The sequence below is a fragment of the Aotus nancymaae genome, unplaced genomic scaffold (assembly GCF_030222135.1).
Source record: "Aotus nancymaae isolate 86718 unplaced genomic scaffold, 86718_ANA_hifiasm-v0.15.2.pri h1tg000067l, whole genome shotgun sequence".
Taxonomy (NCBI): domain Eukaryota; kingdom Metazoa; phylum Chordata; class Mammalia; order Primates; family Aotidae; genus Aotus; species Aotus nancymaae.
Window position 1 is genome coordinate 1,270,500 of NW_026988482.1, and position 15,289 is coordinate 1,285,788.

At 46.6% G+C, this 15,289-nt stretch overlaps 1 protein-coding gene across 10 annotated transcripts in view; it reads right to left on the bottom strand.

Moving 5' to 3' along the window:
• Positions 1-15,289, bottom strand: part of PEX5L (peroxisomal biogenesis factor 5 like) — a 252,717-nt gene that overhangs the window by 19,209 nt on the left and 218,219 nt on the right. For all 10 annotated transcript variants that reach the window (XM_064366835.1, XM_064366833.1, XM_064366831.1 and 7 more), the window contains one exon: positions 6,120-6,236. In XM_064366835.1, coding sequence (XP_064222905.1) covers positions 6,120-6,236 — 117 coding nt within the window. The remainder of the gene's footprint in view (positions 1-6,119; positions 6,237-15,289) is intronic.

The following is a 15,289-nucleotide window of genomic DNA, read 5'->3' on the forward strand; positions in this document are numbered from 1 at the left end:
AGCTGCCACAGACCAGTGAGAACATGTGAAGTCTGTCTTTCCGTGCCTAGCGTTCTTGACTTCAAGGGATGGCCTCCAGTTTCACCCGCGTTGTTACAAATGACAGGGGGCCGTTGTTTTCTATGTCTGAATGCCACACTACTGTGTATAAGTACCACAGTTTCTTTTCCTTTCCTTTTCTTTTTCTTTCTTTCTTTTTTTTTTTTATATAGACAGGATCTCATTCTCAGCTCACTGCAGTCTTGACCTCCTGGGGTTAAAGTGATCCTCCCGCCTCAGCCTCCTGAGTAGCTGGGGACTACAGGTATGTGCCACTCTGCCCAGCTAATTTTTTTTCTTTCTCCTTTCTTGTTTATTTTTTTTCAGGAGAGACAGGGTCTCACTGTGTTGTTCAGGTTCACATTGCTTTTATCCCATTTGTCTGCTGATGGACACCTAGGTAGCTTCTACATCTTGGGTACTGTGATACATACTTTTTCTAGGTAAGAAAATTCCACATCTTTCTTCAAGTTATTTATACTTAATCCTCAGTATTCTCCCGAACCCCACCAAGTGCTTTCTAAACGCGTAAATCCTAGAGCAGCTGGGATTTCAGGAGTGGTCTCGCTGGTTGTTCACTGTCCTTGTGTACTTGCTGGGGTGCTATCGGGGAGTAGCTCTAAGGAAAGCTCCGGGGACTTGTTCTGGTTGTGAGAGAGTCTTTTCCACAGAGTTTGTTAGCTAGCTGGGTAACGACCACCTGTGAAATACAGCCCAGTCTCCACTCCACTCCCGTGGACTGTACAGTGACGACCTGCAAAATACAGCCCACTGTCCACTCCACTCCCGTGCACTGTACAGTGACCACCTGTGAAATACGGCCCAGTCTCCACTCCACTCCCGTGAACTGTACAGTGACCACCTGCAAAATACAGCCCACTGTCCACTCCACTCCCGTGAACTGTATAGTGACCACCTGTGAAATACAGCCCAGTCTCCACTCCACTCCCGTGCACTGTATAATGACCCACCTGTGAAATACGGCCCAGTCTCCATTCCAATCCCGTGCACTGTACAGTGACCACCTGTGAAATACAGACCAGTCTCCACTCCACTCCCGTGAAGTGTATAGTGACCACCTGCAAAATACAGCCCACTCTCCACTCCCGTGAACTGTATAGTGACCACCTGTGAAATACAGCCCACATTCCACTCCACGCCTGTGCACTGTATAGTGACCACCTGTGAAATACAGCCCACTCTCCATTCCACTGCCGTGCACTGCATAGTGACCACCTGTGAAATACAGCCCAGTCTCCACTCCACTCCCGTGAACTGTATAGTGACCACATGAAAATACAGCCCAGTATCCACTCCACTCCCGTGAACAGTATAGTGACCACCCGTAAAATACGAACCAGTCTCCCCACCACTCTCGAGCACTGTATAATGACCACCTGTGAAATGCAGCCCACTCTCCACTCCACTCCAGTGCACTGTATAGTGACCACCTGTGAAATACAGCCCAGTTTCCACTCCACTCCCGGGTACTGTATAGTGAGTACCTGTAAAATACAGCCCAGTCTCCACTCCACTCCCGTGCACCGGATAGTGACCACTTGTAAAATACAGCCGAGCCTCCACTCCACTGCCATGCACTGTATAGTGACCAATTGTAAATTACAGCCCAGTCTCCACTCGACTCCGGTGCACTGTATAGTGACCACTAGTAAAATACAGTCCAATCTCCACTCCACTCCCGTGCACTGTATAGTGACCAACTGCGAAATACAGCCCAGTCTCCACTCCACTCTCGTGCACTGTATAATTACCACCTGCAAAATACAGCCCAGTCTCCACTCCACTCCCGTGCACTGTATAGTGACCACTTGTGAAATACACCCCACTCTCCACTCCCGTGCACTATATAATGACCACCTGTGAAATACAGCCCACATTCTACTCCACGCCTGTGAACTGTATAGTGATCACGTGTGAAATACAGCCCAGTCTCCACTCCACTCTCGTGCACTGTATAGTGACCACCTGTGAAATACAGCTCACACTGCACTCCCGGGCACTGTATAGTGACCACCAGTGATATACAGCCCACTCTTCACTCCACTCCCGTGAACTGTATAGTGACCACCTGTGAAATACAGCCCAGTCTCCACTCCACTCCTGTGAACTGTAGAGTGACCACCTGTGAAATACAGCCCACTCTCCACTCCACTCCCGTGCACTGTATAGTGACCACCTGTGAAATACAGCACACTCTCCACTCCACTCCCGTGAACTGTATAGTGACCACCTGTGAAATACAGCCCAATCTCCACTCCACACCCGTGCACTGTATAGTGACCAACGGTGAAATACAGCCCACTCTCCATTCCACTGCCGTCCACTGTATACTGACCACCTGTGAAATACAGCCCAGTCTCTACTCCACTCCCGTGCACTGTATAGTGACCACTTGTGAAATACAGCCCACTCTCTACTCCACTCCCGTGCACTGTATAGTGATCACCTGTGAAATACAGTCCAGTCTCCACTCCAATCCCGTGCACTGTATTGTGACCACATGTGAAATACAGCCCAGTGTCAACTAAACTCCCGTGCACTGTATCACGTCCACCTGTGAAATACAGCCCACTATCCACTCTACTCCTGTGCACTGTATAGTGACCACCTGCAAAATACAGCCCAATCTCCACTCCACTCCCCTGCACTGCATGATGACTACCTGTGAAATACAGCGCAGTCTCCACTCTACTCCTGTGCACTGTATACTGACCACCTAAGAATACACCACAGTCTCCACTCCACCCCCCGGAACTGTATAATGACCACCTGTGACATACAGCCCACTCTCCACTCCACTCCCGTGCACTCTATAGCGACCACCCGTGAAATATGGACCAGTCTCCACTCCACTCCCGTGCACTGTACAGTGACAACTTGTAAAATACAGCCCGGTCTCCCTGTCACTCCCGGGGACTGTATAGTGACCATCTGTGAAATACAGCCCAGTCTCCACTCCACTCCCGTGTACTGTACAGTGAACACCTGGGAAATACAGCCCTGTCTCCACTGAACAACCATGCACTGCATAATGACCACCTGTAAAATATGGACCAGTCTCCACTCCACTACCGTGAACTGTACATTGACGATCTGCAAAATACAGCCCAGTCTCCACTCACTCCTGTGCACTGTATAGTGACCATTTGTAAAATATAGCCCAGTCTCCAACCCACTCCCGTGCACTGTATAGTGACCACTTGTAAAATACAGCCCAGTCTCCACTCCACTCCCGTGCACTGTATATTGACCACCTGTGAAATACAGCCCAGTCTCCACTCCACGCCCATGCACTGCATAATGACCACCTGTAAAATATGGACCAGTCTCCACTCCAGTCCCGTGTACTGTATAGTGACCACCTGTGAAACACAGCCAGGTCTGCACTCCAGTCCCGTGAACTGTATAGTGACCACCTGTGAAATACAGCCCACTCTCCACTCCACTCCCGTGCACGGTATAGTGACCACCTGTGAAATACAGCCCAGTCTCCACTCCACTCCCAGGCACTGTATAGTGACCACTTGTAAAATACAGCCCAGTCTCCACTCCACTCCCATGCGATGTATAGTGACCACTTGTAAATTACAGGCCAGTCAGCACTCCACTCCCGTGCAGTGTATAGTGACCACTTGTAAAATACAGCCCAGTGTCAACTCCACTCCTATGCACTGTATAGTGACCACTGGTAAAATACAGCCCAGTCTCCCCTCCACTCCCGTGCACTGTATAATGACCACCTGTGAAATATAGCGCAGTCTCCACTCCACTCCCATTAACTGTATAGTGACCACCTGTGAAATACAGCCCAGTCTCCACTCCACTCTCGTGCACTGTATAGTGACCACCTGCGAAATACAGCCCAGTCTCCACTCCACTCCCGTGCACTGTATAATTACCACCTGCAAAATATAGCCCAGTCTCCACTCCACTCCCATGAACTGTATAGTGACCACCTGTGAAATACAGCCCAGTCTCCACTCTACTCCCGTGCACTGTATAGTGACCAACTGCGAAATAGAGCCCAGTCTCCACTCCACTCCCGTGAACTGTATAGTGACCACCTGTGAAATACAGCCCAGTCTCCACTCCAGTCCCATGCACTGTATAGTGACCACTTGTAAATTACAGCCCAGTCTCCAGTGCACTCCCGTGCAGTGTATAGTGACCACTTGTAAAATACAGCCCAGTCTGAACTCCACTCCCAGGCACTGTATAGTGACCACTGGTAAAATACTGCCCAGTCTCCCCTCCACTCCCGTGCACTTTATAATGACCACCTGTGACATACAGCCCAGTCTCCATTCCACTCCCGTGCACTGTATAATGACCACCTGTGAAATACAGCGCAGTCTCCATTCCACTCCCGTGCACTGTATAGTGACCACATCTAAAATACAGCCCAGGCTCCACTCCACTCCCGTGTACTGTATAGTGACCACCTGTGAAATACAGCCCAGTCTCCACTCCACTCCCATGCACTGCATAATGACCACCTATAAAATATGGACCAGTCTGAACTCCACTCCCGTGAACTGAATAGTGACCACCTGTGAAACACAGGCAGGTCTCCAGTCCACTCCCGTGAACTGTATACTGACCACCTGCAAAATACAGCCCAGTCTCCACTCCACTCCCGTGCACTGTATAATTACCACCAGCAAAATACAGCCCAGTCTCCACTCCACTCCTGTGAACTGTATAGTGACCACCTGTGAAATACAGCCCAGTCTCCACTCTACTCCCGTGCACTGTATAGTGACCACCTGTGACATACAGTCCAGTCTCGACTCCAATGCCGTGCACTGTATAGTGACCACCTGCGAAATACAGCCCAGTCTCCACTCTACTCCCGTGCACTGTATAGTGACCACCTGTGAAATACAGCACACTCTCTACTCCACTCCCGTGCACTGTATAGTGACCACCTGTGACATACAGTCCAGTCTCGACTCCAATGCCGTGCACTGTATAGTGACCACCTGCGAAATACAGCCCAGTCTCCACTCCACTCCCATGAACTGTATAGTGACCACTTGTGAAATACAGCCCAGTGTCCACTCCACTCCCGTGTACTGTATAGTGACCACCTGCGAAATACAGCCCAGTCTCAACTCCACTCCCGTGAACTGTATAGTGACCACCTGTGAAATACAGCCCACTCTCCATTCCACTCCCGTGCACTGCATAGTGACCACCTGTGAAATACAGCCCAGTCTCTAGTCCACTCCCGTGCACTGTATAGGGACCACCTGTGAAATACAGCACACTCTCTACTCCACTCCCGTGCAGTGTATAGTGACCACCTGTGACATACATCCCAGTCTCCACTCTATTTCTGTGCACTCTATAGTGACCACTTGCGAAGTACAGCCCAGTCTCCACTCCACGCCCGTGCACTGTATAATGACCACTTGTAAAATACAGCCCAGTCTCCCCTCCACTCCCGTGCACTGTATAGTGACCACCTGTAAAATACAGCCCAGTCTCCACTCCACTCCCGTGCACTGTATAATGACCACCTGTAAAATACAGCCCAGTCTCCCCTCCACTCCCGTGCACTGTATAGTGACCACCTGTGAAATACAGCCCAGACTCGACTTCACTCCTGTGCACTGTATAGTGACCACCTGTGAAATACAGCCCAGTCTGCACTCCACTCCCATGTCACTCTTATCACTTCTGTTGTTGGCATATCAACAGGTCTCACATGCCTGGCTCAGAGCATGGTGAGAGTTGCCTAGTTCTTGCTCCAAGCCGCCCTCCATGTCAGCTAGTTCAGGAACTGGCCAGCCAGCAGGATGCACGTTCTGGTCAGCTGCCAAACTGTCTGTCTGAGCACTGATAAAAATAAGAGCATTTCATTCCAACTTGGCTTCCTTCAGGCATTGGGTAATTATATTGTGCCTTTCTACCAGAATTTCTTCTAGGTCACAGTGACATCAAATTGTCTTTTTAATTCCTGTGTTTTTGACAAAATACCTATTGACTAATCTAGAAAATAAGAATCAAAAAGCTAGAGAAAGCTCGTCAGCATGTATAGAAACAGCGCTGGTTACCTTCTCAGTAGCCGAGACGGTTACTTGGTTCTGAGCTTCTTGGTTCTCAGATATCCAGTTCCTCCGAGCCATTTCTTCCCATTCAGCTTGCATCTTATCCCAAAACTCTGTATCTGACTGGGAGACAGGAAAAACGAACAGAGATCGATTTAAGAACATGCCACATCATCTGTTTTTTTTCCTAATCGATAAAAGAGGCTTCTGGGGAGGAATGAAATGGTGATATCCAGTTGATAAGCATGGCTGAAGAGCTGGAGTGTGCTCGCAGGTCAGAGCGTTGGCTTTCTCCAGCAGGGATATAACTGCCATCAGAAAGACCCGGATCACAAATGCCAGATCCAGCTGAAGCCCACTGCTCACACACAGTTCCACGTGTGGGCGCTAGGCCACGTTTTAGGAAGAGCAGTCTCTCCCAGAATTGCTCCTAGTGTGTGAGGAAGTAATGTGACTGCTTTGGGCCTGGCCGAGCAGTGACTTGGGAAGACAGCCAGGTATGGACAAAAGAACGAAACTGGAGTTGATCCTACTCAGTGTCAAGCACTGTGCTGGCAGAAAACTGAGCCCAGAGGGTCACGGTCCCGAAGCTGGGACTCACGGGGTCTGAACCCCATCCGCCTTCCAAACCCACATTTGTCGGCTTACGGCAAGCCTGGTTCATGGGTGCTAAAGAATGAGGGACCCTGGTGTGACCCCGACTCATCCTCTTCAAGGACTTTTTTTTTTTTTTGAGATGGAGTCTCCCGCTGTCAGCCAGGCTGGAGTACAGTGGTGCGATCTCAGCTCACTGCAACCTCCGCCTCCCGGGTTCAAGCGATTCTCCCGCCTCAGCCTCCCGAGTAGCTGGGACTACAGGTGCCCACCACCACGCCAGGCTAATTTTTTTGTATTTTTAATAGAGATGAGGTTTCACCATGTTGCCCAGGATGGTCTTGATCTCCTGACCTCATGACCCCCCACCTCGGCCTCTCAAAGTGCTGGGATTACAGTCGCAAGCCACCGCACCCAGCCCCTCTTCAGGGACTTTATGTGGCAGGAGGAGTTTTTGAAAATATGACTTTACGTTTTCCCACACATCGTGTGTAAGAGACATCAGGCCGTTTGCTCTTCCGTTCAAGGGAGGCGTGGTTCCTACGCTGAAGAACATTTGTGCTGCGAGAGCTGTCCCTGGTGGGCCTCTATTTTATTAAGCCTGAAAAGAGTACTTCAGGTGGCCCAAGGGGCAGGAGGAAGGAGCAAGCGTCTTCAAGAATTTAAGAGATACAGGGCCTGGGAGCGGTGGCTCACGCCTGTAATCCCAGCACTCTGGGAGGCTGAGGTGAGCAGGTCACAAGGTCAGGAGATCAAGACCACCCCATCTATACTAAAAATACAAAAATTAGCTGGGCGTGGTGGTGGGCGCCTGTAGGCCCAGCTACTCAGGAGGCTGAGGCAGGAGAATCACTTGAATGCAGGAGGACGAGGTTGCAGTGAGCTGAGATCATGCCACCGCATTACAGCCTGGGCGACAGAGGGAGACTGCATCTCAGAGAGACAGAGAGAGAGAGAGAGGGAGAGAGAGAGAGAGAGAGAGAGATGTTCTGAGGAGTGGGAGGCTGGTGTTCAGGTTTTGCTATTTCCCAGGCAAACCAGCCTGATATCAGAGAGGATGCCTGAGGGTGTGACAAACGGGGCACACTTGAACTTGTGTCCCACATGGCCGGGAAACGTGAAATTCAAGGAACCACTTTGGACTTGGATGGCTGTTAGTGGTCACCACGACAGATGGCAAGGGGTGTTGGGGAGACTTCATCTTTGTTTTCTGACACTACATAAGCCTTCCATATTTCATGTCCTAGACAAAGTCCCCTGCCAGCCTGGTAACAGAGACACTTGGAAATCACTTAATTTTCTTAAACAAAGAAAACAGTGAGCATTCCTAGAACACCTGAATCTGGGACTGAAATTCATACTCTTTACAAATTGCACACCCCCGTTTCCATGGTTTGAAGGCCTGTGACTTGGTGATACACCGTCATACCGCCTTGAGGCCGACCTTCCCCTTTGAACCCTTCTGGTCTGCCTGGGCGGTGGCTGTCCTGAAGTGAGAGCCCTTCTTCTGAGTTGCTCTGAGTGGTAATTATAACCTTATTTCTTTTAGATATAAATGTTCATGGAATAAGAACCAGCTCAACACGATTATCTCAGGCGACTAAATAAATAGCTCCTGCTTCATTATGTCCAGAATTCTCATTCCTCCCACAGAAACGGGTTCTACCCCTTTGGCAACGGCCTCCTCTCAACGAGGCAGCAGGCATCTTAACATCTGATGCCCATGATGCTGGGAGGACATGGAACAGCTACTAGGTATCCAGGTTCAGCTCCAAAATAAAATTCAAAATTTCTTTTTTAAGGCTTTTTCTAGTAGAATACCGCATTGCGCAAACAGAATAATCTCAAATATTCAACGGCAATGACTAGATAAAAGACTAGGAAGAAATATGCCACCATATTAATAGAAATGTGTCTTTGAAAGAAATAATGGGGGATGTTTTTCCTCCCTCTTCAAACTTTTCCTGCTTTCTGAATTTTCTATGAGCATGCTTTGCTTTTATAATTAAACAATAAGGTTAAACACAACACAACAAAAATATCTTTCCTTTTTTTTAAATACCATGAAACTTGAATTATTAGATACTAACAAGTTTGGAAAAAATTGGGGGGATTCATTTTTGGAATAGCTTTTCAAAGATGCAGGTTAACCTGTCTGCAGTAGAAAGGAACACAAATCTATCAAGTGGATTTCTATACTGTTTGCTGACTTCCCTGGACTCCCACTGGGTGATGCGAGATGCCGATGACCGCACGTGCTTTCCAAGGCACATACATTCGTCTAGTGAGAGTCCTTGGAATTTAAAGCATGTTACCAGTCTTCTGCATGAAAGAATGAGAAGGATTTAATGATGTGTCCATCTGAGTTACCAAAGGATGCATCACCTTTCTTGCAGCCTGAAATCAGAGCAGTAGGTACATAAATAAAGCAGCTGGAGAAAACAGACAGAAAGTCAGCTGAGGTGGAGCTGCTGGGCTCTCACTTAGTGAGGTGCACCAGAACTCACTGTTACCATGTAAAATGAGTTACTGCTGACTCACTGAAGTGCACAGCACAGTTTTCATTTCATTACAGAGACTACCTTTAGTACAATCAGTTTTCATCCAGTTGCAGAATCCGGACTTCATTCACATAGCTACAATGAACACTGCTTTCCCCCACTGTTTTAAACGAATTTTAGAGAAACCTGAAACATTTCCGTTTTAAGGATATTAGACATAACTGAGGGGATTTCATTTATTGATGATTTTCTTAGCTCTCCCGGGATTTTGGTAGATTGTTGTTTATACTCTGCAACAAGCTATCTGCTTACATCAGAAATAAGCTATCACGTGCCATCCACATCCATGTGCAAGAACAGCCCTCTGATGATAAAATACAGTACGTACTCATAAACACACCAGGATACGCGGCATGGTGACAAGAATAGTGACTCTCCCCCTGGACGGGCCTGGGGTCAAGTTCTTGTTCCGTCACTGCCCTTTTGCAGATCTCTTAATATTTCTAAGTCTCATTGTCCGTATCTTTAAAATGAAGACATGATAGCAATTTTGGTTAGTTGTTATGACAACTAAATGAGAAAACGCATTGAGAAAATGCATCTGTGGCATAAAGGACATGGCAGACGCTCAAAAAACTCGGCGGTCTTGCTAGCGTTTTCAAAGCATTGAGAAAAATACAGAGAATAAAACAAAAATCACCCACAACTGCAAAGCTCAAATATAAATGCTGTGAATAGTCTGGTGTTTTAACCTGCTGTAAAAACATGTTATTCTTTTAGACACTTTCCTTCTCTTCATTTAAATCTTTCCCTTCCACCTAATTATTCAAAAATAGGATCAAGGTTAAGAAAATTATGGTGAAGCCTCTATAATGGATTGTTATGCAGCAATTCAAATGGTGTTTATGAGTGGTTCATTAAAATATTGACTAGTCCTTGAGTCATGATGTTTCTTGCTAAGTAGTCTAATCAGAATAATAGAAAACCAACCACTATAACGGTCCGGGGTTGGGGGAGGACTGTGGAGATGGGCACTGCGGAGCTGCTTTTACGGGGTATACTTTCTACCAGTTCCCAAATTTCCTATTGCTAGCATAAGTTATTTTGGTGGAAAAGTAAGATTTGGTTTAAAAAATGCTTGCTTCTTTTCAATTTCAGTTCCTCCATGAGGTTTTCTCCAACATTCCCACACTCGCCTCTGAATTCCTTCATCAGTGAGATTCTGTGTAGTGGTTTGAAAGAAGATGTGTGCTAGAAGTTGAGCAAGTTGTTTTAACTCAACCGTAAGTTATTTTCCTCATTTGTAAAGTGAAAGATTGTGTTCATTAGATAGCAGCTCAGGGTTCTTGGTCTACATGGATTGACTCAGATCAGAATAAGGCGGAAGAAGGATCTCAGCACAGAATCACATTTTTTATTTTTGAAGGGGGCTTTTAGTCTATTTACTAATCTCCAAAAATTATACTTTAAAATGTTTTCCTGAAAGTACATTGGACATTACTTTCCTTCACTTTTTTGATTGTAAAACTGGAAAAAAAAAGTTTTTTCTTATAAGAACCAGGGCAATATTAATTAAATATTAATTAAATTAAAATATAAAGATAAGAAAAGAAGCAATTTATTTTAGAACAGGAAAGTTTACGGGATGGCAACATATCAATTTCAATTCACCAGTTTATTTGCTCATCTAGTTAACATAGAGCTACTTTCGATTTTGTGGTCAAATGTAATTGTCAGAAAGATCTTGGGTTTGTGCTATAAAAGGACGAATCAATGTGAGATTATGTGCCAGTTCTGCCTGGGAGGAGTCTGGAATTCTTTTTGCCTATTAGACTTCCACTGATTAACTGTCACTGGATCAAAACTTGAGAAAAGCAAACCAAGCCAACCAGGTCTGCACATACAGAAGCAACAGTGCTTCATTCACACGGCAAGGACCGAGAACCACTATGTAAGTCTGGATTAAAAATTTGCCATAACGTGATTGTGCTGAAGTGAAATTATGTGCATATCGGTGCGGGGCTTCCCTGCCCTGGGGTCCAGCAGTCCAGGCTGGCCACTGGTAACTGAGTGTTTCTGCTCACCACATCCCTGGTTGACTAAGAGCTCAGTACTAGCTGAAGATTTTACATGGCTGCCCAAAGAACATATTCAACCTGGAGCTGCATGACAGATGAGGAGTGTTCTCATGGAGGACGGGGTAGAATTTCAACCGTTCAGAATTAGTTTGGGCTCTTAGTGCTGTGCTGGGTGTCCCATGTAGTGAGTCTCACTGACAAACTGGAGTCTCTTCAGGCGTGAGGGACCTTGGGCAGGCATCAGGGCCCCTCCTGACGAAGAATGGGCAAAGGAGCATCTTGCCTGCGGACACAGTCATGGGAGATGGTGGGAGCTGAGCAAGCCAGCCTAGCTTTGTTTTGCAGACAGCAGAACTAGGATGAATGAATGGCAGTTCCGGGGGGACAAATTTCTATCAAATGCAATATAAAACTGCCTGAAAATGGAATGGGCTCTTCAGCATTAGAAGTCTTCAGGGATGGAAAGACCAATGCGAGGAGTGCTGGAAAGATAATTCACAGGTCAGGTGGAGATTCCACCCAAATAATTCTTTGGTCTCTCACGACTTTGAGTGTCTCTGGTTGCGATGTTATTAATGAATTGATTTACTGAGCCAAACAGGAAGGCCCCAAATTAGTCAAATCTCTATGAGATAAACATAGATGTGTCATGCATTCCCTTCTCAATCTAAACAGTACAGGTCTCAGTACTGGTGGGGGCATGCTGAAAAATAAGAGTTAAATTTTTTAAAAAAAAGTGTAGGCAGGAAAACAGATAGGTTTTGGCCTCAGGTAGAACAGGCTGGAATTCTAGCTAGGCTCCTTGTCATGTGACCTTATGCAACTTAGTTCACCTCTTTAACTCAGTTTCCTCATCTGTAAATTGGAAAACATCTCTTAAGAGTGCTTGTGAGAGAAGATCTAAGATGGCTGATTACGAGCAGTTCAGGATTGCAGCTCCCAGTGAAAGTGCAGAGGGTGAGTGGACGCCGCATTTCGAGACGGATTTTTATTGCCGATAGACCAGGAGATTCCCAGGGGCAGAGGAGCCCCACAGGTCCCCAGCGTGGCTGTTTTGGCTGGCACGGCTGTTTTGCCGGTGCCCCAGCGCGGCGGTTCTCTGTACAAAATACTCTGGTCTGGGTGCCGTTTTAGCTGGCGAGAGGAGCTCCGGAAAGGCATAGTTGCCCATTCAGCTGATTAAAAAAGGGGACTGAAACAGGGAGCTGGGCCAGGAGATTCACAGGCAAAAAAGCACCACGAATCTGAGCGTCGCTATTTCAGCCGGCGCAGTGGGTCGCCGCATGGGAAATCACACAGATCCCGGCGCCTTTTCAACAGGCGACTAGAACACCTAGGAGAGAGTCAACCATTCAACTAAAAAAAAAAAAAAGGCCTTGAGGCAGGGAGCCAGGTGATCAGGCTCAGCTGGTCCCACCCCCACCAAAAAAAAATATATATATAACAACAGCAATTGGAAGCGCTCTGGGTTGAGAGTTTCACAGCAAGCACAGCTGAACCCAGGATGGTCCAGCTCTGTGGGGGAGGGGTGTCCACCATTACCGAGGCACTTCACCACTATGGAGGTAGTCCACCATTGCTGAGGCAGCCTGCCGTTGCCGAGGCAACCTGACATTACAGAGAGAGTCCGCCATTACAGAGGTGGGCCACCATTGACGAGGCAGTTCTAACTACACCCATATAAACAGGACTGCAGGGAAGTTCACATGGCAGTTGGGCAGAGCCCACAGCAGCTCAGCGAAGCCCCTGCAGGCAGAGAGTGACTAGGCTGCCTCCTTGTCGGGCAGGGTAGCCCTGAAGAAAAAAAAAAAAGGCAGCACAACAGTGGAAACTCATAAATAAAGCCCTAATTCCCCGGGACAGAACACCTGAGGAAAAAAAGGGGTTTATGAGTTCTGCTGCAGCAGACTTAAACGTACCTGCCCAGCAGCTCTAAATGAACAACAGAGCTCACAGCTCAGCACTTGAGCTCCTATAAGGGACAGACTGTCTCCTCGAGCAGCTCCCTGACCCCTGTATATCCAAAGAGTCACCTCATAAAGGAGAGATCAGACTGACATCTGGTGGGTATCCTTCTGGGACAAAGCAGAATAAGAAACTGGTAGCAACCCTTACTGTTCTGCAGCTGCAGCAGGTGATCCCCAGGCAAGCAGGGCCTGGAGTGGACCTCAGCAGTCCTACAGCAGAGGGGCCTGACTGTAAGAAGGAAAACTAAGAAACAGAAATAACTTCATCATCAACAAACTGGACGTCCACTCAGAGACCCAATCTGAAAGTCAGCAACTACAAAGACGACAGGTGGATAAATCCACAAAGATGGGAAGAAACCAGCGCAAAAAGGATGAAAACACCCGAAACCAGAACACCTCTCCTCCTACAAGGGATCACAACTCCTCACCAGCAAGGGAACAAGACCGGATGGAGAATGAGTGTGATGAAATGACAGAATCAGGCTTCAGAAGGCGGGTAATAAGAAACTTCCATGAGCTAAAAGAACATGTTCTAACCCAATGCAAAGAAACTAAGAACCTTGAAAAAAGATTTGATGAAATGCTAACGAGAATGGACAACTTAGAGAGGAATATAAGAGAACTGATGGAGCTGAAAAACACAACACAAGAACTTCGTGAAGCATGCACAAGTTTCAACAGCCAAATTGACCAAGCAGAAGAAAGGATATCAGAGGTCAAAGATCAACTCAATGAAATAAAACAAGAAGGCAAGATTAGAGAAAACAGGGTAAAAAGGAATGAACAACAAGAAATATGGGACTATGTGAAAAGACCTAATCTACGTTTGATAGGTGTACCTGAATGTGACAAAGAGAATGAATCCAAGCTGGAAAATGCTCTTCAGGATATTATCCAGGAAAACTTCCCCAACCTAGCAAGCCAGGCCAATATTCAAGTCCAGGTAATACAGAGTACACCACAAAGATATTCCTCAAGAAGAGCAACCCCAAGGCACATAATCATCAGATTCACCAGAGTTGAAATGAAGGAGAAAATACTAAGAGCAGCCAGAGTGAAAGGTCGGGTTACCCACAAAGGGAAGCCCATCAGACTCACAGCAGATCTCTCAGCAGAAACCCTACAAGCCAGAAGAGAATGGGGGTCAATATTCAACATCCTTAAAGAAAAGAACTTTCAACCCAGAATTTCATATCCAGCCAAACTAAGCTTCATGAGTGAAGGAAAAATAAATTCCTTTGCAAACAAACAAGTACTCAGAGATTTCATCACCACCAGGCCCGCTTTACAAGAGCTCCTGAAAGAGGCACTACACATAGAAAGGAACAACCAGTACCAGCCATTCCAAAAACATACCAAATGGTAAAGAGCATGAACACAATGAAGAATCTGCATCAACTAATGGGCAAAACAGGCAGCTAGCATCAAAATGGCAGTATCAAATTCACGCATAACAATATTAACCCTAAATGTAAATGGACTAAATGCCCCAATCAAAAGAGACAGACTGGCAAATTGGATAAAAAGCCAAAACCCATCGGTGTGCTGTATCCAGACCCATCTCACATGCAAGGATACACAAAGGCTCAAAATAAAGGGATGGAAGAAGATTTACCAAGCAAATGGAGAGCAAAAAAAAGCAGGAGTTGCAATTCTCATCTCTGACAAAATAGACTTTAAAGCAACAAAGATCAAAAGACACAAAGAAGGACATTACATAATGGTAAAAGGATCAATGCAACAAGAAGAGCTAACGATCCTAAATATATATGCACCCAATACAGGAGCACCCAGATACATAAGGCAAGTTGTTAATGACTTACAAAGAGACTTAGACTCCCACACAATAATAGTGGGAGACTTTAACACCCCATTGTCAATATTAGACAGATCAACGAGACAGAAAATTAACAAGGATATCCAGGACTTGAACTCAGACCTGGAACAAGCAAACCTAATAGACATTTACAGAACTCTCCACCCTAAATCCACAGAACATACATTCTTCTCAGCACCACATTACACCTACTCTA